At 38.0% G+C, this 14,744-nt stretch overlaps 1 protein-coding gene across 3 annotated transcripts in view; it reads right to left on the bottom strand.

The window, feature by feature from the left end:
* Positions 1-14,744, bottom strand: part of IL1RAPL2 (interleukin 1 receptor accessory protein like 2) — a 1,231,199-nt gene that overhangs the window by 527,825 nt on the left and 688,630 nt on the right. For all 3 annotated transcript variants that reach the window (XM_002831949.3, XM_054544919.1, XM_054544918.2), the window contains exon 4: positions 11,049-11,235. In XM_002831949.3, coding sequence (XP_002831995.1) covers positions 11,049-11,235 — 187 coding nt within the window. The remainder of the gene's footprint in view (positions 1-11,048; positions 11,236-14,744) is intronic.

Genomic DNA, 14,744 nt, shown 5'->3' with positions numbered 1-14,744 from the left:
ATGTGGCCAACTTCAAAATGTGTTCAAATAAGATAAATGCTGAGCTGTAACCAGTCCAGCTGTTTCCGGACCTCACTTCCATTTTCTGTTCATCATTTTACTTTTTCTGTCCATAAATCTTCTTCTACCACATGGCTGCACTGGAGTCTCTGAACCTACTCTGGCTCAAGAGACTGACTGATTTGCGAATCATTCTTTGCTCAATTCAAGTCTTTTAAATTTACTTCAGCTGAAGTTTTTCTTTTTAACAGATGGCACCAGAAGTGGAATCCAAAGTAGAGCTTCTAATGACCCCAAGGAGTATTGAATGACCAAGTGAGGTACCCACCAGACCCACTGTGTCCATTACTCTCTTGGAACAACTGGGGATCGTGGTTAAGCTCTCTCTTGGATTCTGAAGCTCCATGGTTTTCTGTTTTGAGCTCTCTGAGTTTCTTTGAGCAAATTTCTGATCCAAACTAGGTTTGGAAGTCATGGCAGAAAGCGGACTAGGTCCAGGATCAGATTGGATCTGGTAATTAACTGGCTTGGATCCAGTTAGAGGCCTCTTATACCTGACTGGGTCAGAAAGAACCTAGTAGTAAATGGCAATATTGCAGGGGGCGTAAAATTTGGCTTTTGGAAATTCACAGAGATTTTTGTGTTCTACCCCTTTGTTTTTTCTTGCATGCTTAAGTAGGAAAAAAAAACACTGGCTAAGTTGATCAAGGGAATCTGAGAACAAAGACAATATTTGAGGTAAAAATGGGATCCTTAATTTCTGAAGAACTGAGTTCCTTCTGGCTTATACACACACAAGTATGAGGCCCCGCAAGCAGCAAAGTCTTATTGAAATCGCAAAATCTCACTAAAGATAAGTTAGAGTGGAAAGTTCCAAATGAATGACAATGCACTGAAGTGCATTTGATTGAGGGCTCCCAAATTAGTCTCACCTAGGGATGCCTATTGACATGCAGAAGCTTCTAAAAAGATTTCAGTATTTTTATCTAAAGACTTTATAAAAGGCAAATACAAATCTTAAGCAACTAATTGATTTTTTAAAATTAAGTCTGCTAACCTTTTGGCTTAGTTATTTTCCCACCCAAAAGGTGGAAAGAAAGTTATCCTAGATAAGGTGTTTATAAAAGGTAGGCCCTCAGGTAAAATAGGCATGCTTCTTTTTACAGATCTATCCATGCTGAGTCCAGGCATACAATGCTTTGTTGGCCCTATTCTTTAGTGGGCTCCACCCATTACCCTGAACTCAGTAATTTTAGCTAAGAAACAGTAGCTATGTTAAAAAGAAAACCCTATTGAACTAAAATACATCTTTCTGGAATTTAATTGACTATCTTAAAACTCTACTGTAAAATATATATATATATATATATATATATATATATATATATGAAATCTCCATTTGTAGGGATATCTGCCTATGTACAATAGAAACTTACCATTCGTATTAGTCTGTTTTCACACTGCCATAAATACCTGAGACTGGGTAATTTATAAAGAAAATAGGTTTAATTGATTCACAGTTCTGGATGGCTGGGGAGGCCCCAGGAAACTTACAATCATGGCAGAAGACGAAGGGGAAACAAGGCACGTTTTCACAAGGTAACAGGAAAGAGAGAGAGAGAGCAAGGAAGTGCCACACTTTAAAACCATCAGCTCTTGTGAGAACTCACTCACTATCACGAGAATACCATAAGAGAAACCATCTCCATGATTCAATCACCTTCCACCAGGTCCCTCCCTTGACATGTGGGGATTACAATTCGTGATGAGATTTGGGTGGGGATACAGAGCCAAATCATATCACCATTATTATTTTTTTTTTTTTTTGAGATGAAGTCTCCCTCTGTCACCCAGACTGGAGTGCAGTGGCACAATCTCAGCTCACTGCAAACTCTGCCTCCCAGGTTCAAGTGATTCTCCTGCCTCAGCCTCCCGAGTAGCTGAGATTATAGGCATGCACCACCACGCCCAGCTAATTTTTGTATTTTTAGTAGAGACGGAGTTTCACCATGTTGGCCAGGCTGGTCTCGAACTCCTGACCTCAAGTGATTCACCTGCCTTGGCCTCCCAAAGTGCTGAGATTATAGGCTTGAACACCCGGCCCATTCCTTTAAATTTACGTAATAAATCATACTTTTGGTTGAGATGCTTTTCTGGCCGTCTTCTCTTGATGGAACTTTCATGAGAGCACTGTTTTTGTTTTTATTTTTGTTTTTGTTTTTATTTTTTTTGCCCCTGGTTTGAGCAAACAATAATATAATTTTTAGGCCAAAATCTTGCTCTCTGCTTATGAGATATAACTTTTTATTTTTTGTGGTTCCACCTAAGAGTTGTCCCTTTAGAAATACAAATTTGTTGCCTAGTCAACAATTGCTTAGTTCAATGAAACCAGTAATTGGAAGACTGATAGACTGAATGGGAGAAAGAAAAGCTATTTTAAAACTGGCAAATGAAAATTCTTACAAGTAATGGATTTTCTTCTGTCTGTATGTCTGTATGTGTTGTCTGAGTGATGTTTATATGAAAAAGCTCTGATTAATTGTTTTAAAAGGAATAAGTGCTTAAATCAAATATTTTGTCAGAAAAATAAAAACTGTAATGTCTTTTAGTTCACATGACTTTAGTAATCTTTGGGAAATAAACACAGTTTTATAAGATTATTGGTAAAATAAAGACATTTGGTCTAAATTAGGCAGGTCAGATATTAGGTTTGCTAAATGCTTTGAGATCATAAATTGCTCCTTTGACTTTTGAAAATTGTTAGACTTACCTGCTTTAGAGCCATTAGATTCTAGATAAGGCCTGGGGACACATGGAGTTAACCACGCTTCCTAGCTATGCTGGAAAGAGTTGGACTTTATCTGCACTTCAGTCTGTTGTCCTAGGCCCCACACCTAGTACATAATTAAAATCACTTCCTTACCAGGTTTTTCACTAAAAATAAAAATTGCTAAGAGTTGAGATTCTAACATGTAATTGAGACTACTGAAGAAACAGTTTTACATGCAAAATGTGTGAGGAAAGTGAAGTATGCTTTTGGTAAAAGATTATAAGAAGGCATGGGAATGTGGATTTTTGTGCCTAGATTAAAGGGTTAAATGATGATTTAGGTTAGATAGGATAAAGCTGAAAGTTTGAGCAAGTTGTGGAAGATTGTGAAAAATTAAACTTGTAAGAGAAATTCTACATGCGAGTATATTGGCTAAATTTAAAGGGGGTATTATTCAGTTTTCTGTAAATTGAACATTGAAATAAAAGCACAAAAGGGTTTTCTTAGAGCACTGATCTACTATTTAACGAAAATTTGTAATGGGTTATAAAAGATTTATGTGAATCTCACCTTATGGTAAAACTGATTAAGATTAGATAGATTTGTCTACTAGGTTTTATTAAAAATTGGGGTTGACATTAATAGTATACTAATGCAAGGATGAAATTTGGCTTTCTTTCTTGAATGAGATTTTCATGTAATATTAAAGAATAATGAAAGATTTTTGTTTGCCTTTTGAATAAACTACAGGAAAAAGAAGAGAAAGACAAGAGACAGATTGTGTGGAAAGCTAAGTCTTCCCTCTATCAGTGAGTAAAGGTTTTTGCATCTTTAAAATTTTTCAGTCATTATTTTGGCAAAATGAATGATTTATGGTGACATGGAATTCTATTTTATAATATCAAGTGTTTTAAACATTTAACATATTTGACAGGCTTCCCCAAGTCAAATTCCAATTTCGAAATTAAGTCTTTTTTGACCACTAACTTTGGGATGCTACAGAGGGCCCCTGAAGCATCCAAAAGAGAGGTAAACAGGATTATTTGATATATTAAGTTACATGGGAAGCACCGTCAAAATAAGAAATTTTTGTTTGTTTGTTTGTTTTGAGACAGTCTCACTCTGTCACCCAGGCTGGAGCGTAGTGTAGTGGTGCGATCTCAGCTCACTCACTGCAACCTTTCCCCACCATCCCCTTGTGTTCAAGCAATTCTCATGCCTCAGCCTCTGGTCTCAAACTCCTGACCTCAAAAGATCCGCCTGCCTCAGCCTCCCAAAGTGTTGGGATGACAGGTGTTAGCCACCACGCCCAGCCAGAAATAATCATTAACCTTCTTTAGGTTATACTTTAATGAATGTCATTAATATATGTTCCAAAATTTTATGGGATTTCTAAAATTCTACTGTCTGAGTATATGATATCAATTATAATTATGGTTATTATGTTAATTTATTGTAGACCACAGAAATAACCAAATTTCCTTGTCAACTGTGTCTTTACTTGAAGTCATTGCTAGTTAATTGCTTAATTCTGATGCAGTTTCTGAAAAATTCACAAGCATGCAAAATCCTAGAAATATGGTGTCTTTTAGAAGGTTGGAAAGGACCCTGAAAAGCACTCTTGAATACAGGTTTCTCATAACTTTAGAGTCATATCACTTGGACTGGGTAAGAATTCCTGGAACTTTAATGAAAAGACTGGTTTATATAACTGCTAACCCAAGTAGAACAAAAATTAATTGAATACCAAGAAGACACTTTGCCAGATTATCATGCTAAATCAGCCAATACCAAAATTGTATACATACACAATTTGAATGAACTCCATGGTCTAAGTCAAATGACCTATGATAACCCATCAGTTATCAGTGCTATGCACCTGAATTGGAGAAACAATTGGTATTCAAGAGGACATAAGACCAATGTTAAGCACGGACTCATGGAGAACCAGGGCAGCTGCCTTGTCCTTCCTGAGTCCTTAAAATTTTTGTTATTAAAAGTTCTGCATTCCATGACTCATGAAAAAGATAAAATAATCCAAATTAAATATATATTGTTGTGGTGACTTGTACATTGCTAAAATAGTTTATGACCAATATTTAATTTGTCAAACCCATATTCCTGGGAAGACATTCAAATCTTCAGGTACATTCAGCTACCTGATGGGCCATTTGAACATTTATAGAGGGATTTCATTCAATTGTCATTTTCAATGCATGTTTTCTGGTTGAATCAAAGCTTTTCCTTGCAAGAAGGGTGACGTTATAACAGATTATTACATCACAATGTATTTTCACCAGGAATAAAAGATTTTTATGTTTCACTAACTGAAGACAATCAACCCCTTCACAATCTAGAACTCAAAGATTGGATCTTCCGAGAACATCAGAGAAGGACTTCCTTTGCCATCCACACTGCAGCAAAGCTAAGGGACCTTGAACCTTGGGCTTACAATCTCACAACTGAGGGAGGGTTGCTCCACACTTATGGAACTATACACCCATTAGAACCCTTAAGGTAAAGCTACCCAGGGAAGTTTCTCCCCAGAAAAAAAAATGGCATCCTTGATGTGAACAGCTTTTTCCCAAGATCACGGATCAAGACTTTTCTACTATCATGAGACTGTTATTTTTAATTTTTTCCTCGTTTATGCCTCTATAAACAATAGAAGTCAAAAGGGGGTCTGTTGCGTACACTCATAGGGTATACTTTTATTTAAGAAGGATTTTGCAGCCAGCCTTATACATGGATAACCGTATGCCTTGATAGATGAAAAATGAAGGCCCAATGTAGGTGAATAATTTTAATGGTACATACATTGCCTCATAGTCAGAAACAGAATGTTGGTTCACTCCTTTTAATCTACATCATGGGTTAAAGACAACATTGCCAGGAGTCCTTCACTCTTCTAGAAAGGCATCATTTGTTAAGTCCTTTTTTCCATGGTGTGGAGTAAAAGAGGGAATGATTAGAAATGTATTCCTTATGATAGGCTCTATAACTGATTCTACCGTAAAGGCTATGGTTACACAACAGACTTTAAATTCTCTTGTGAAAATTATGCTAAATAACAGAATTGCTCTAGATTACTTACTGGCTAAACAGAGAAGTATCTGTGCAACTGCTGGCACTTGTGGCCTGTGGAGAAATATATCCCATCAGGTATTACAGAGATTCAGTGTAGGAGATTAATGAAGAGACTGCTTAGTTAAAGCGAGTAGACTTTTTAGCTCATTCTTTGATCTATTTGATTTTAGTCTGTTTGGTTCATGGGGACCCTAGGTAACGGGCATACTCCAAACTCTTGGCACTATCCTCCTGACAATCATAATAGTAGTCCCCTTGGTGTACTGTATTCTCTCAAAAGTTTTAAATGTTTGCATTCAGCCATCTCAAGAATGGCAAATGTTCTCTCTTCAATTGGAATGCCAATAGCTGAAGGAAATGTGTGACCATGAGGGCATCATAACCTATGAATGAATTGCTGAGACCTGGAAACCCAAAATGACGGTAATTGAGAGTGGCACACTCTCACCTAAGTGAGAACCTGACAAAAAGGGGGGAATTTTTAAACAAAATTATGGGAGGCCATTGTTTTGGACTGAGTTCATGTCATGCACTAGGCCCCAACAGACCAGGCAAAACCAAAAGGGACTCACTTGTGCTAAATGTAACATAATCAAACTAAGACTTTAAGGAAACACATATATCCTAGAACAGACCAGGTTTTGTCTTTTTCTCCTGTAAACAGGATGTTCCAGACTAAGAAGTTATCCTCTACTCTAACCCTTACAAAAAAAAAAAAAATGACCTGAAGTCCTTGTTCACACCTTACACAACCCACTGTTCTGCTATTTTCCAGTGGGTTTCAAGGACAAATAAGTACATTTATGATGGTGATAGTGAAATCAATGACTAAAGTTTTGGTCAATCTCTCAAAATGAGAGGATGAATAAAAGGGGGAAATTGTTAAATCATGTTTAGCCTAAAGCTGCTTTCTTACATATTTTAAGTTAGGCCTAAAGGTTTCTCTGTACACTGTCAACTATAACAAGTGGAGGCGTAAATAGACCATAGCCTACTCTTGTGCCAATTACTAAGTTTTGACCAATCACATGTGGCCAACTGTTTGAACCGTGTTCAAATAAGGCACAGAGCTATAACCAATCCAGCTGTTTGTGTTCCTCACTTCCATTTTTTGTACATCACTTTCCTTTTTCTGTCCATAAATATTCTTCTACCACTTGGCTGCACTGAAGTCTCTGAGCTTACTCTGGCTAAGAAGACTGCCTGATTTGTGAATCATTCTTTGCTCAATTAATCTTTTAAATTTAATTTGGCTGAAATTTTTCTTTTAACACACTGGACATTTCTAACTTTCAATGAGTACCAGAATAAACTCTGGACAAATGTATCCTCTTCTTTATATTGCTATAGCCAAAGCAAAACTTGCTCAGCCTGGTAGAAAACACAGCTTCTGCACAGCAAAAGAAACTACCATCAGAGTCAACAGGCAACCTACAGAATGGGAGAAAATTTTTGCAATCCACTCATCTGACAAAGGGCTAATATCCAGAATCTACAAAACAAACAACCCCATCAAAAAGTGGGCAAAGGATATGAACAGACACTTCTCAAAAGAAGACATTTATGCAGCCAACAGACACATGAAAAAATGCTCATCATCACTGGCCATCAGAGAAATGCAAATCAAAACCACAATGAGATACCATCTCACAACAGTTAGAATGGCGATCATTAAAAAGTCAGGAAACAACAGGTGCTGGAGAGGATGTGGAGAAAAAGAAACACTTGCACTGTTGGTGGGACTGTAAACTGGTTCAATCATTGTGGAAGCCAGTGTGGTGATTCCTCAGGGATCTAGAACTAGAAATACCATTTGACCCAGCCATCCCATTACTGGGTATATACCCAGAGGATTATAAATCATGCTGATATAAAGACACATGCGCACGTATGTTTATTGCAGCACTATTCACAATAGCAAAGACCTGGAACCAACCCAAATATCCAACAATGATAGACTGGATTAAGAAAATGTGGATATACACCATGGAATACTATGCAGCCATAAAAAATGATGAGTTCATGTCTTTTGTAGGGACATGGATGAAGCTGGAAACCATCATTCTCAGCAAACTATTGCAAGGACAAAAAACCAAACATCGCATGTTCTCACTCATAGGTGGGAATTGAACAATGAGAACACTTGGACACAGGAAGGGGGACATCACACACTGGGGCCTGTTGTGTGGTGGGGGGAGGGGGGAGGCATAGCAATAGGAGATACACCTAATGTAAATGATGAGTTAATGGGTGCAGCACACCAACATGTCACATGTATACATATGTAACAAACCTGCATGTTGTGCACATGTACCCTAGAACTTAAAGTATAATAATAAAAAATAAAAATAAAAAAAGAAATAAAAAAAAGAAAATACATGGGCTATAAAGTAGGCAAGGCAGACTATCCAAATACTGACTGAAAAAGAAATATTTTCCTAATATGTTGGTACATTTTCTTCAGGTATTTACTTGAAACCTTGTATGAGAACCAAGAGTTAGCAATACATTCCTGAGCTTCAGGTATTCTTTAACTTTTGATTCTAGTATTTTATCCTAATCCGTTAGTATACTGCAGGGGCTAAGAGTGGGGCTAGTAGCGAAACTGCAAGTCACAAACTACTGTTGACTTTTGCTAACCCACTTAGCTTGTCTGAGTCTCCAGTCACTTCTTCTATAAAATAGAGATAATATTACCTTATATGGTAGTTCTAAGAATTGCATTAATCTATCTCATGCACCTAAAACACAGCTTGCCATACAGTAAGTACTTAAGAAATGTTAGCTAACATTATGATCATTTATCAACTGTAAAATATTATAGAAATATTAAATATTATCCAGGCAGAGCTGGAAAGGCCTGTTGCTTCACCATTGTTGGTCCATTTCTAAGGAACAGTGAGAAGTGGCATTTGCCAAGCAGTAAATTGCTTGAGTATGTAAGGATGATAGTGATGTCTAGAGATATGAGAAAAGGAGAAGAAAGAAGATAGCAGAAAGTAAGATGAGATAGTAGAATTACTCTTATAAGGGAAAGTTGATTATCTGGATTTCACTCCCAGCTGCTAACTCTTTGGGCAGGTCACCTTCCCTTCCTCAACCATAAAATTAAAATAAAACTTTCTTTTTCTTTCTTTGGCCAGGCTCCACTGCACCAGCATGGCACCTTACAAACGTTCCCAAGATATGACCAAGGCTGGGTTTAGTCCCAGGCCCATTGCTGGAGAGGGTAGTGATTAAGAAAATGAACTCTGGAGTCACACTGCCTTGAATAGAAAATCAGGCTTTGTTCACTGTGTAACTTTGGATAGGTCACATCTCTCTCAGCCTCAGTGGTTTTGTTCTCCATTAAATTAGGATAATAGCACCTATCACACAGAGTTGCCCTGAGATTTAAACAAGATAATGTTGAAATCAAGTTTAGCTACAATGAATGGCACACAATAAGTGCTTAATAAACACAAATGAGGCTGATGATGGCATAAACCCACCAAATTATCTGTAGTCTATGTTTATGCATAATAAACATTATGTTCCTTTTTATCTGTCACAATATTGTCTTCATTAAGATAATTCCCATTGAGACCTGGACGTTCTAGTACAGAGCATGTTCTTGGTGTCTATTGGTAAGTTTCCCTAGGCGTGAAAATGGAGAGGCTTCCAAATGTAAAGGCATATGACAGCTGTGGGAGTTAGGGATTAAGCTTCCCTAGGAACTGAGGGTCTGTCAGATCCTATAGAAACAACCTGCTCCACGTTTTATGTGTGTTTGGTTCCAACAGTACACACAGCATCTGTGCAGAAAACCTTCCTGGTCATCTACCATCACATCATAAAACTTCACAGTGTGTCAACTGCTGTGGTTCAGAGCTGACAGAAGAGAGTTGGCTTAGTTCTGTTACAGGACCGTGGGCCCCAGGTTAGCTGCTAGAATATCATAGCTGGAAGGTTGTGTGGTTATTATCTGCTTCTTCCCCTAGATCCAATTATCCACCCTTGTCTGCTCTACTGTATGTTCAGAAAAGCCGAACACTATTGATTCTATCTCCTGCCTCTGCCCCCTGGCTTCTGTTTCAGTTTGAATGAGGGCGGCAGGAGAGGGAAGCAACTAGCAAATAAACAGAGAGCAGGAGTTATAAATGGTTAGGGTATTTATCCTACACACTCCCTTCCTATCTGCCATCCTCATATGTTTCTTTAAGGCTGTATCTCTTGGCAGCTTCCTCTACTCTTGCCAGGTTCCAGTGACACTGCTCCTTCCCCTTGACACTGCAGGTCTAGGGGTGATAATCAACAGCTTTCTCCTTTATTGATTTCTTCAGGTCTGCCCAAACCTTTGTAAATAATCCTTTCATTCAACTCTCTTCTTCTTCTTTTTTTTTTTTTAGATGGAGTCTCGCTCTGTTGCCCAGGCTGGAGTGCAGTGACACAATCTCGGCTCACTGCAACCTCTGCCTCCCATGTTCAAGCGGTTCTCCTGCCTCAGCCTTCCAAGTAGCTGGGATTACAGGTGTGTGCTGCAATGCCCAGCTAATTTTTATATTTTAGTAGAGATGGGGTTTTGCCATGTTGGCCAGGCTGGTCTCGAACTCCTGACCTCAGGTGATCTGCCCGCCTCAGCCTCCCAAAATGCTGGGATTACAGGCGTGAGCCACTGTGTCTGGCCACAATTCTCTTCTGTTCAACCTTTGAGTGTGGTTTATTTCCAGCTAAACTTAACCTTAGCAGTGTTTACAAATCCTGTACTGGGCCCATTTCTCTCCTCTGCATTCACTGTTGTGGCTTTCACAGAGTAGATCATTATGATAGTTGTTATTCTTTATAAGTACTACTACTTGTAATGGCAGGCCTTTGTTCCCACCACTAAATAATATTTCTGTGTCCCCCAAATAATTTCTTTTAAGTGTTATTTAAATGTTTACCCTTCTTCCCATTAGTTCTTATATGCTGTCAGGCTGGAGGGAGATTCTACTTTTAGCAGTTGGAGAAAGGGGTATTGCTTCTAACAACTGCATTAAAAACCAGTGATACATAAGAGTCACAGCTCTGAATTATTTAGTTATGGATCTGTTGATTCTTCTCAGTGAAATATCTAATACCAAAAACTAGTAATAAAAAAATCTCCCTTTCCTCATCCCCAAGGCTGCTATTTACTGAGGTAAAATATGCATTTGACACCATGCTGAGTTACCTTATACCACACAACATCAGGCTCCTGATCGGACTTTTTAAAGTCATCCATGTCTGGACAGGAAATCTCCTTTCTTTTAGTGACTTCAGATTTTTCTAAATAGCGGATCCTGCTGTTGTAGCACAGGCCTGATTCATTCTCTGCAACAGTCAAGGACATTGACACCTTCATGCAATATGTTGAGTTTCTGTAGGAACAGAGAAATAACAAAATGGCTTTATTGGGTGTTTACAACTTTGTTTGTGCTCTATATATTTCAAGAGTATTGACTTTTCCATTTAGGACCTTGCCTAGAAATCAGAAACAACATCAAAGCAACACAGAGCAGTTTTATGGTGCAACTGACAAGAAGATATGAAACTAACTGCTAATGTGGATATTTGTGGCTATGAGGTAGCCACAGAGCTACATAGAGAAGCTATACCCATCTTCCAAACTGTAAGATAGTCTGACTTCTTTCCCAGCAATAAACATTGCTATGTTGAAAATCTGACAACAAAAACCTGTGAGAAAGTCTCTCTATAACTAGAGCTGTAGTCATTTTTGCTCTGACCCTGTGGCCAGTCCTTTAACAGTTACTACAGGGATAGTTGAATTTTACTATTGGTTTCTCAGCCAACATTTCCTGATACAGAATATATACTAAAAACCAGATCAACATACAGAGGATATCTGTTAGCGTACAGGTTAATTTACCTGTTAACTATTCAGCTTTTTTTTGAGACGGCGTCTCGCTCTGTCGCCCAGGCTGGAGTGCAGTGGCGCTATCTCTGCTCACTGCAAGCTCCACCTCCCGGGTTCACGCCATTCTCCTGCCTCAGCCTCCGAGTAGCTGGAACTACAGGCACCCGCCACCACGCCTGGCTAATTTTTTTGTATTTCTAGTAGAGACGGGGTTTCACCCTGTTAGCCAGGATGGTCTGGATCTGCTGACCTCGTGATCCGCCCGCCTCGGCCTCCCAAAGTGATTACAGCCGTGAGCCACGGCGCCCGGCCAACTATTCAGCTTTCTAAGGTACTCACTGAGATGTGCCAGGTGTTGAATTTTGGGCTTTTATAAAGAAGAAATCCTACTAGAGTCTGGTCAGTTGGGATTAATTGTATCAACCAGCACTAGCATTATAAAGAATTCTCAACACAGAATGTTATCATAAGGCCACTTTAGAAATTGGGCATTAATTGGCTAACACATTACAGAAGGGTATTTATTGAACAAAACTTCTGTCTTCTTGTACCTTGGTTAGCACTTTCTCAATAATGTGAGTTCAATAAACATATTTAATTAATCTAATTAACTATAATGAATAAATATAAATAAATTAAAATTCTGCCTTTATTTGTCTATGTATAATCCATGACCTTTCTCTACCCTACCTCACCTGGATTCCAGAAGATGTCAAACACGAAAGAAAATGGAAAAGTGTGAGGAAGAAATCAGAAGCAGCCTGATAACACTATGAAGATCAGCTGTAAATCTTGGAGTATTTAATTTTACTTTATGGAAGACATTTCAGGACCATATTTGTTTTAAACATCAAGGGATACATGCTGTCAAAACTAAAATTGCCAAGGGCGGCAATTCAAACCAAGTGCTTTATAACTGAGTAATAACAATCCTAACAGATGGGATTAGCATGCCAATCAATAATTTTAAGACAGTACCAAATGATCGGCACTGTTCATACTGCTTAGTACTCACTCATTGAAATTTTATATCCCCGACATCATGCAAAACACAGGAATGCAGATGGCTATGCCTCTTGGGTTTACAAAGTAAGTTAATAAGAATGACTCCTACTTAGGCTTCTGGTAAAGTTAATTTCCGGCAAGCACCCCTGACTATGCCCAGGCCTGTGTCATCTGAGAAGGAAACTATCAAAGCACTCCAATTCTGATGTTTAGATGCAACCCCATCACACTATGTAGATTGTGGGATTTGCTTTTCTTTCTTCCTCTATATGGGTTCCTGGAACACAAAGGTCATAAGATATGCCCACTGGGGATTAAGTGAAAGAAACATTTATGTTCTTGTCAGACATTGGACAGCCTCTTTACATGCCATGAAGCTAAAGCCACAACAGTAGTAATCTCAGAGAAAAAGAGTAAATCAATTTAGCTCAATCAATTGAGCTCTTTTTCACCATTTTTTAAACACTTCAGTGTTAAATATTTCCAAGTCTCCTTGCTTGATACAAGGCCATACATGATCTAGCTCAACATAACATTCTCCCCTTTACTCATTAGGGTGCAGCCACACTGGCATTTTCTCTGTTCATTGAACACACCAAGCCTATTGAAACAATAGGCCTTTGTGCTTGCTCTTATCTGATCTTCTAATATTTATTTGTTAAAGTATGCACTAAAAAGGGCAAGGAATTTGTTGCTCTTGTTAGTTACACCATCCCTGGGATCTAAATGAATAGACAGTAGATGCTTAGTAAACGTTAGTTGATTAAATGAATGGGCATCAAAAGGTATCTATTTGAGAGACATGTTATTTTTTTTTCCATTTTTGTATCAGTCCCATGTGGTATATACCCCCCTTTCTTCAGATGAAGGTATATGGCTTGTCAAATATCACATTCCTTGTATAAGTATGACCCGGATAATTTGCAGGTATTTTTGGATAGCCACCAGGAGGAAGATTAGCCAAGTTTTGTGCAGCAGCATATTGGCAAAGAATTAAAAATACTGGCGACATCTGAAAGACAAGAATGACCGGCAGGGGCAGGGGATAGAGGGAAGCTAAATGGTCACAGTCATTTAAAAAGTATCTAACACAGAAGAAAGATAATCATCTCTGCTGGATATCCAAAGTGTTCTGAACAGTTCTTGATGTTACTGACTTTGATCATATCTTCTCCATGGTGTTCATTCATACAGGTGAAAGAGACATACTTGTTAAAAAATTTTCAATTATTGTGTTATACCCCCACAGAAGGAGAAGTGTTGACCAGAGATCTCAATAATAGAAGTAGGTGAAATGTTCAATGCTCTGAAAGAAGCTAACTATCCCAAATGTATTTATCCCTGGGTAGAAAATAGGGTAGACTAAAGTAGAGGACCAATCTGATATAGTGGTTTCTTAACAAAGCATCATCTTTAAACTAAGCCTCACTAGGCTCAAATAGTTCTGTGACCTTGGACAAATTGTTTAACCTCTCTGAGTCTCAGTTTCTTCACCTGAAACATGAGAATAAGAAGCTGTTTATGGTGGCTCCATTGGAGGTGGGAGGAAGGATTTCCTTTCATTATACAACTATGAGTAAAAATAGGTTTACATTTTTATACCTGACCTGTTCAGATCACTGTAAGTATTAAATAAAATAATGTATGTAAAATACCTAATGTAGGATCTATCAAAAAGTAGGTATTCAAAAATTGTATCTCTAATTAGAATTGTAGGTATTGCCAGCATTGTTAAATATATTAAAAGATATATATAATAATTATATATGTATAACTAATATGTATATATGTATAATATACATATCTAATATATAATACTTATAATTTACATGTGATATAATAATCATGAACAATATAAAAACAACACACTGGCAGCAGTGGGTTAAAATAGTCTGCTGGGTTAGAAGTGCTACTTGACAGGAAACAGTCTGGAAGAGGTCAGTTGGGCAAAAGGTCTAATACCAGAGAGCCATGTAGGTCTGAGAGGATCAAAAAGATACACTGACT

The sequence above is a fragment of the Pongo abelii genome, chromosome X (assembly GCF_028885655.2).
Source record: "Pongo abelii isolate AG06213 chromosome X, NHGRI_mPonAbe1-v2.0_pri, whole genome shotgun sequence".
NCBI classification, from domain to species: domain Eukaryota; kingdom Metazoa; phylum Chordata; class Mammalia; order Primates; family Hominidae; genus Pongo; species Pongo abelii.
This window is presented reverse-complemented; position numbering and strand designations above follow the sequence as displayed.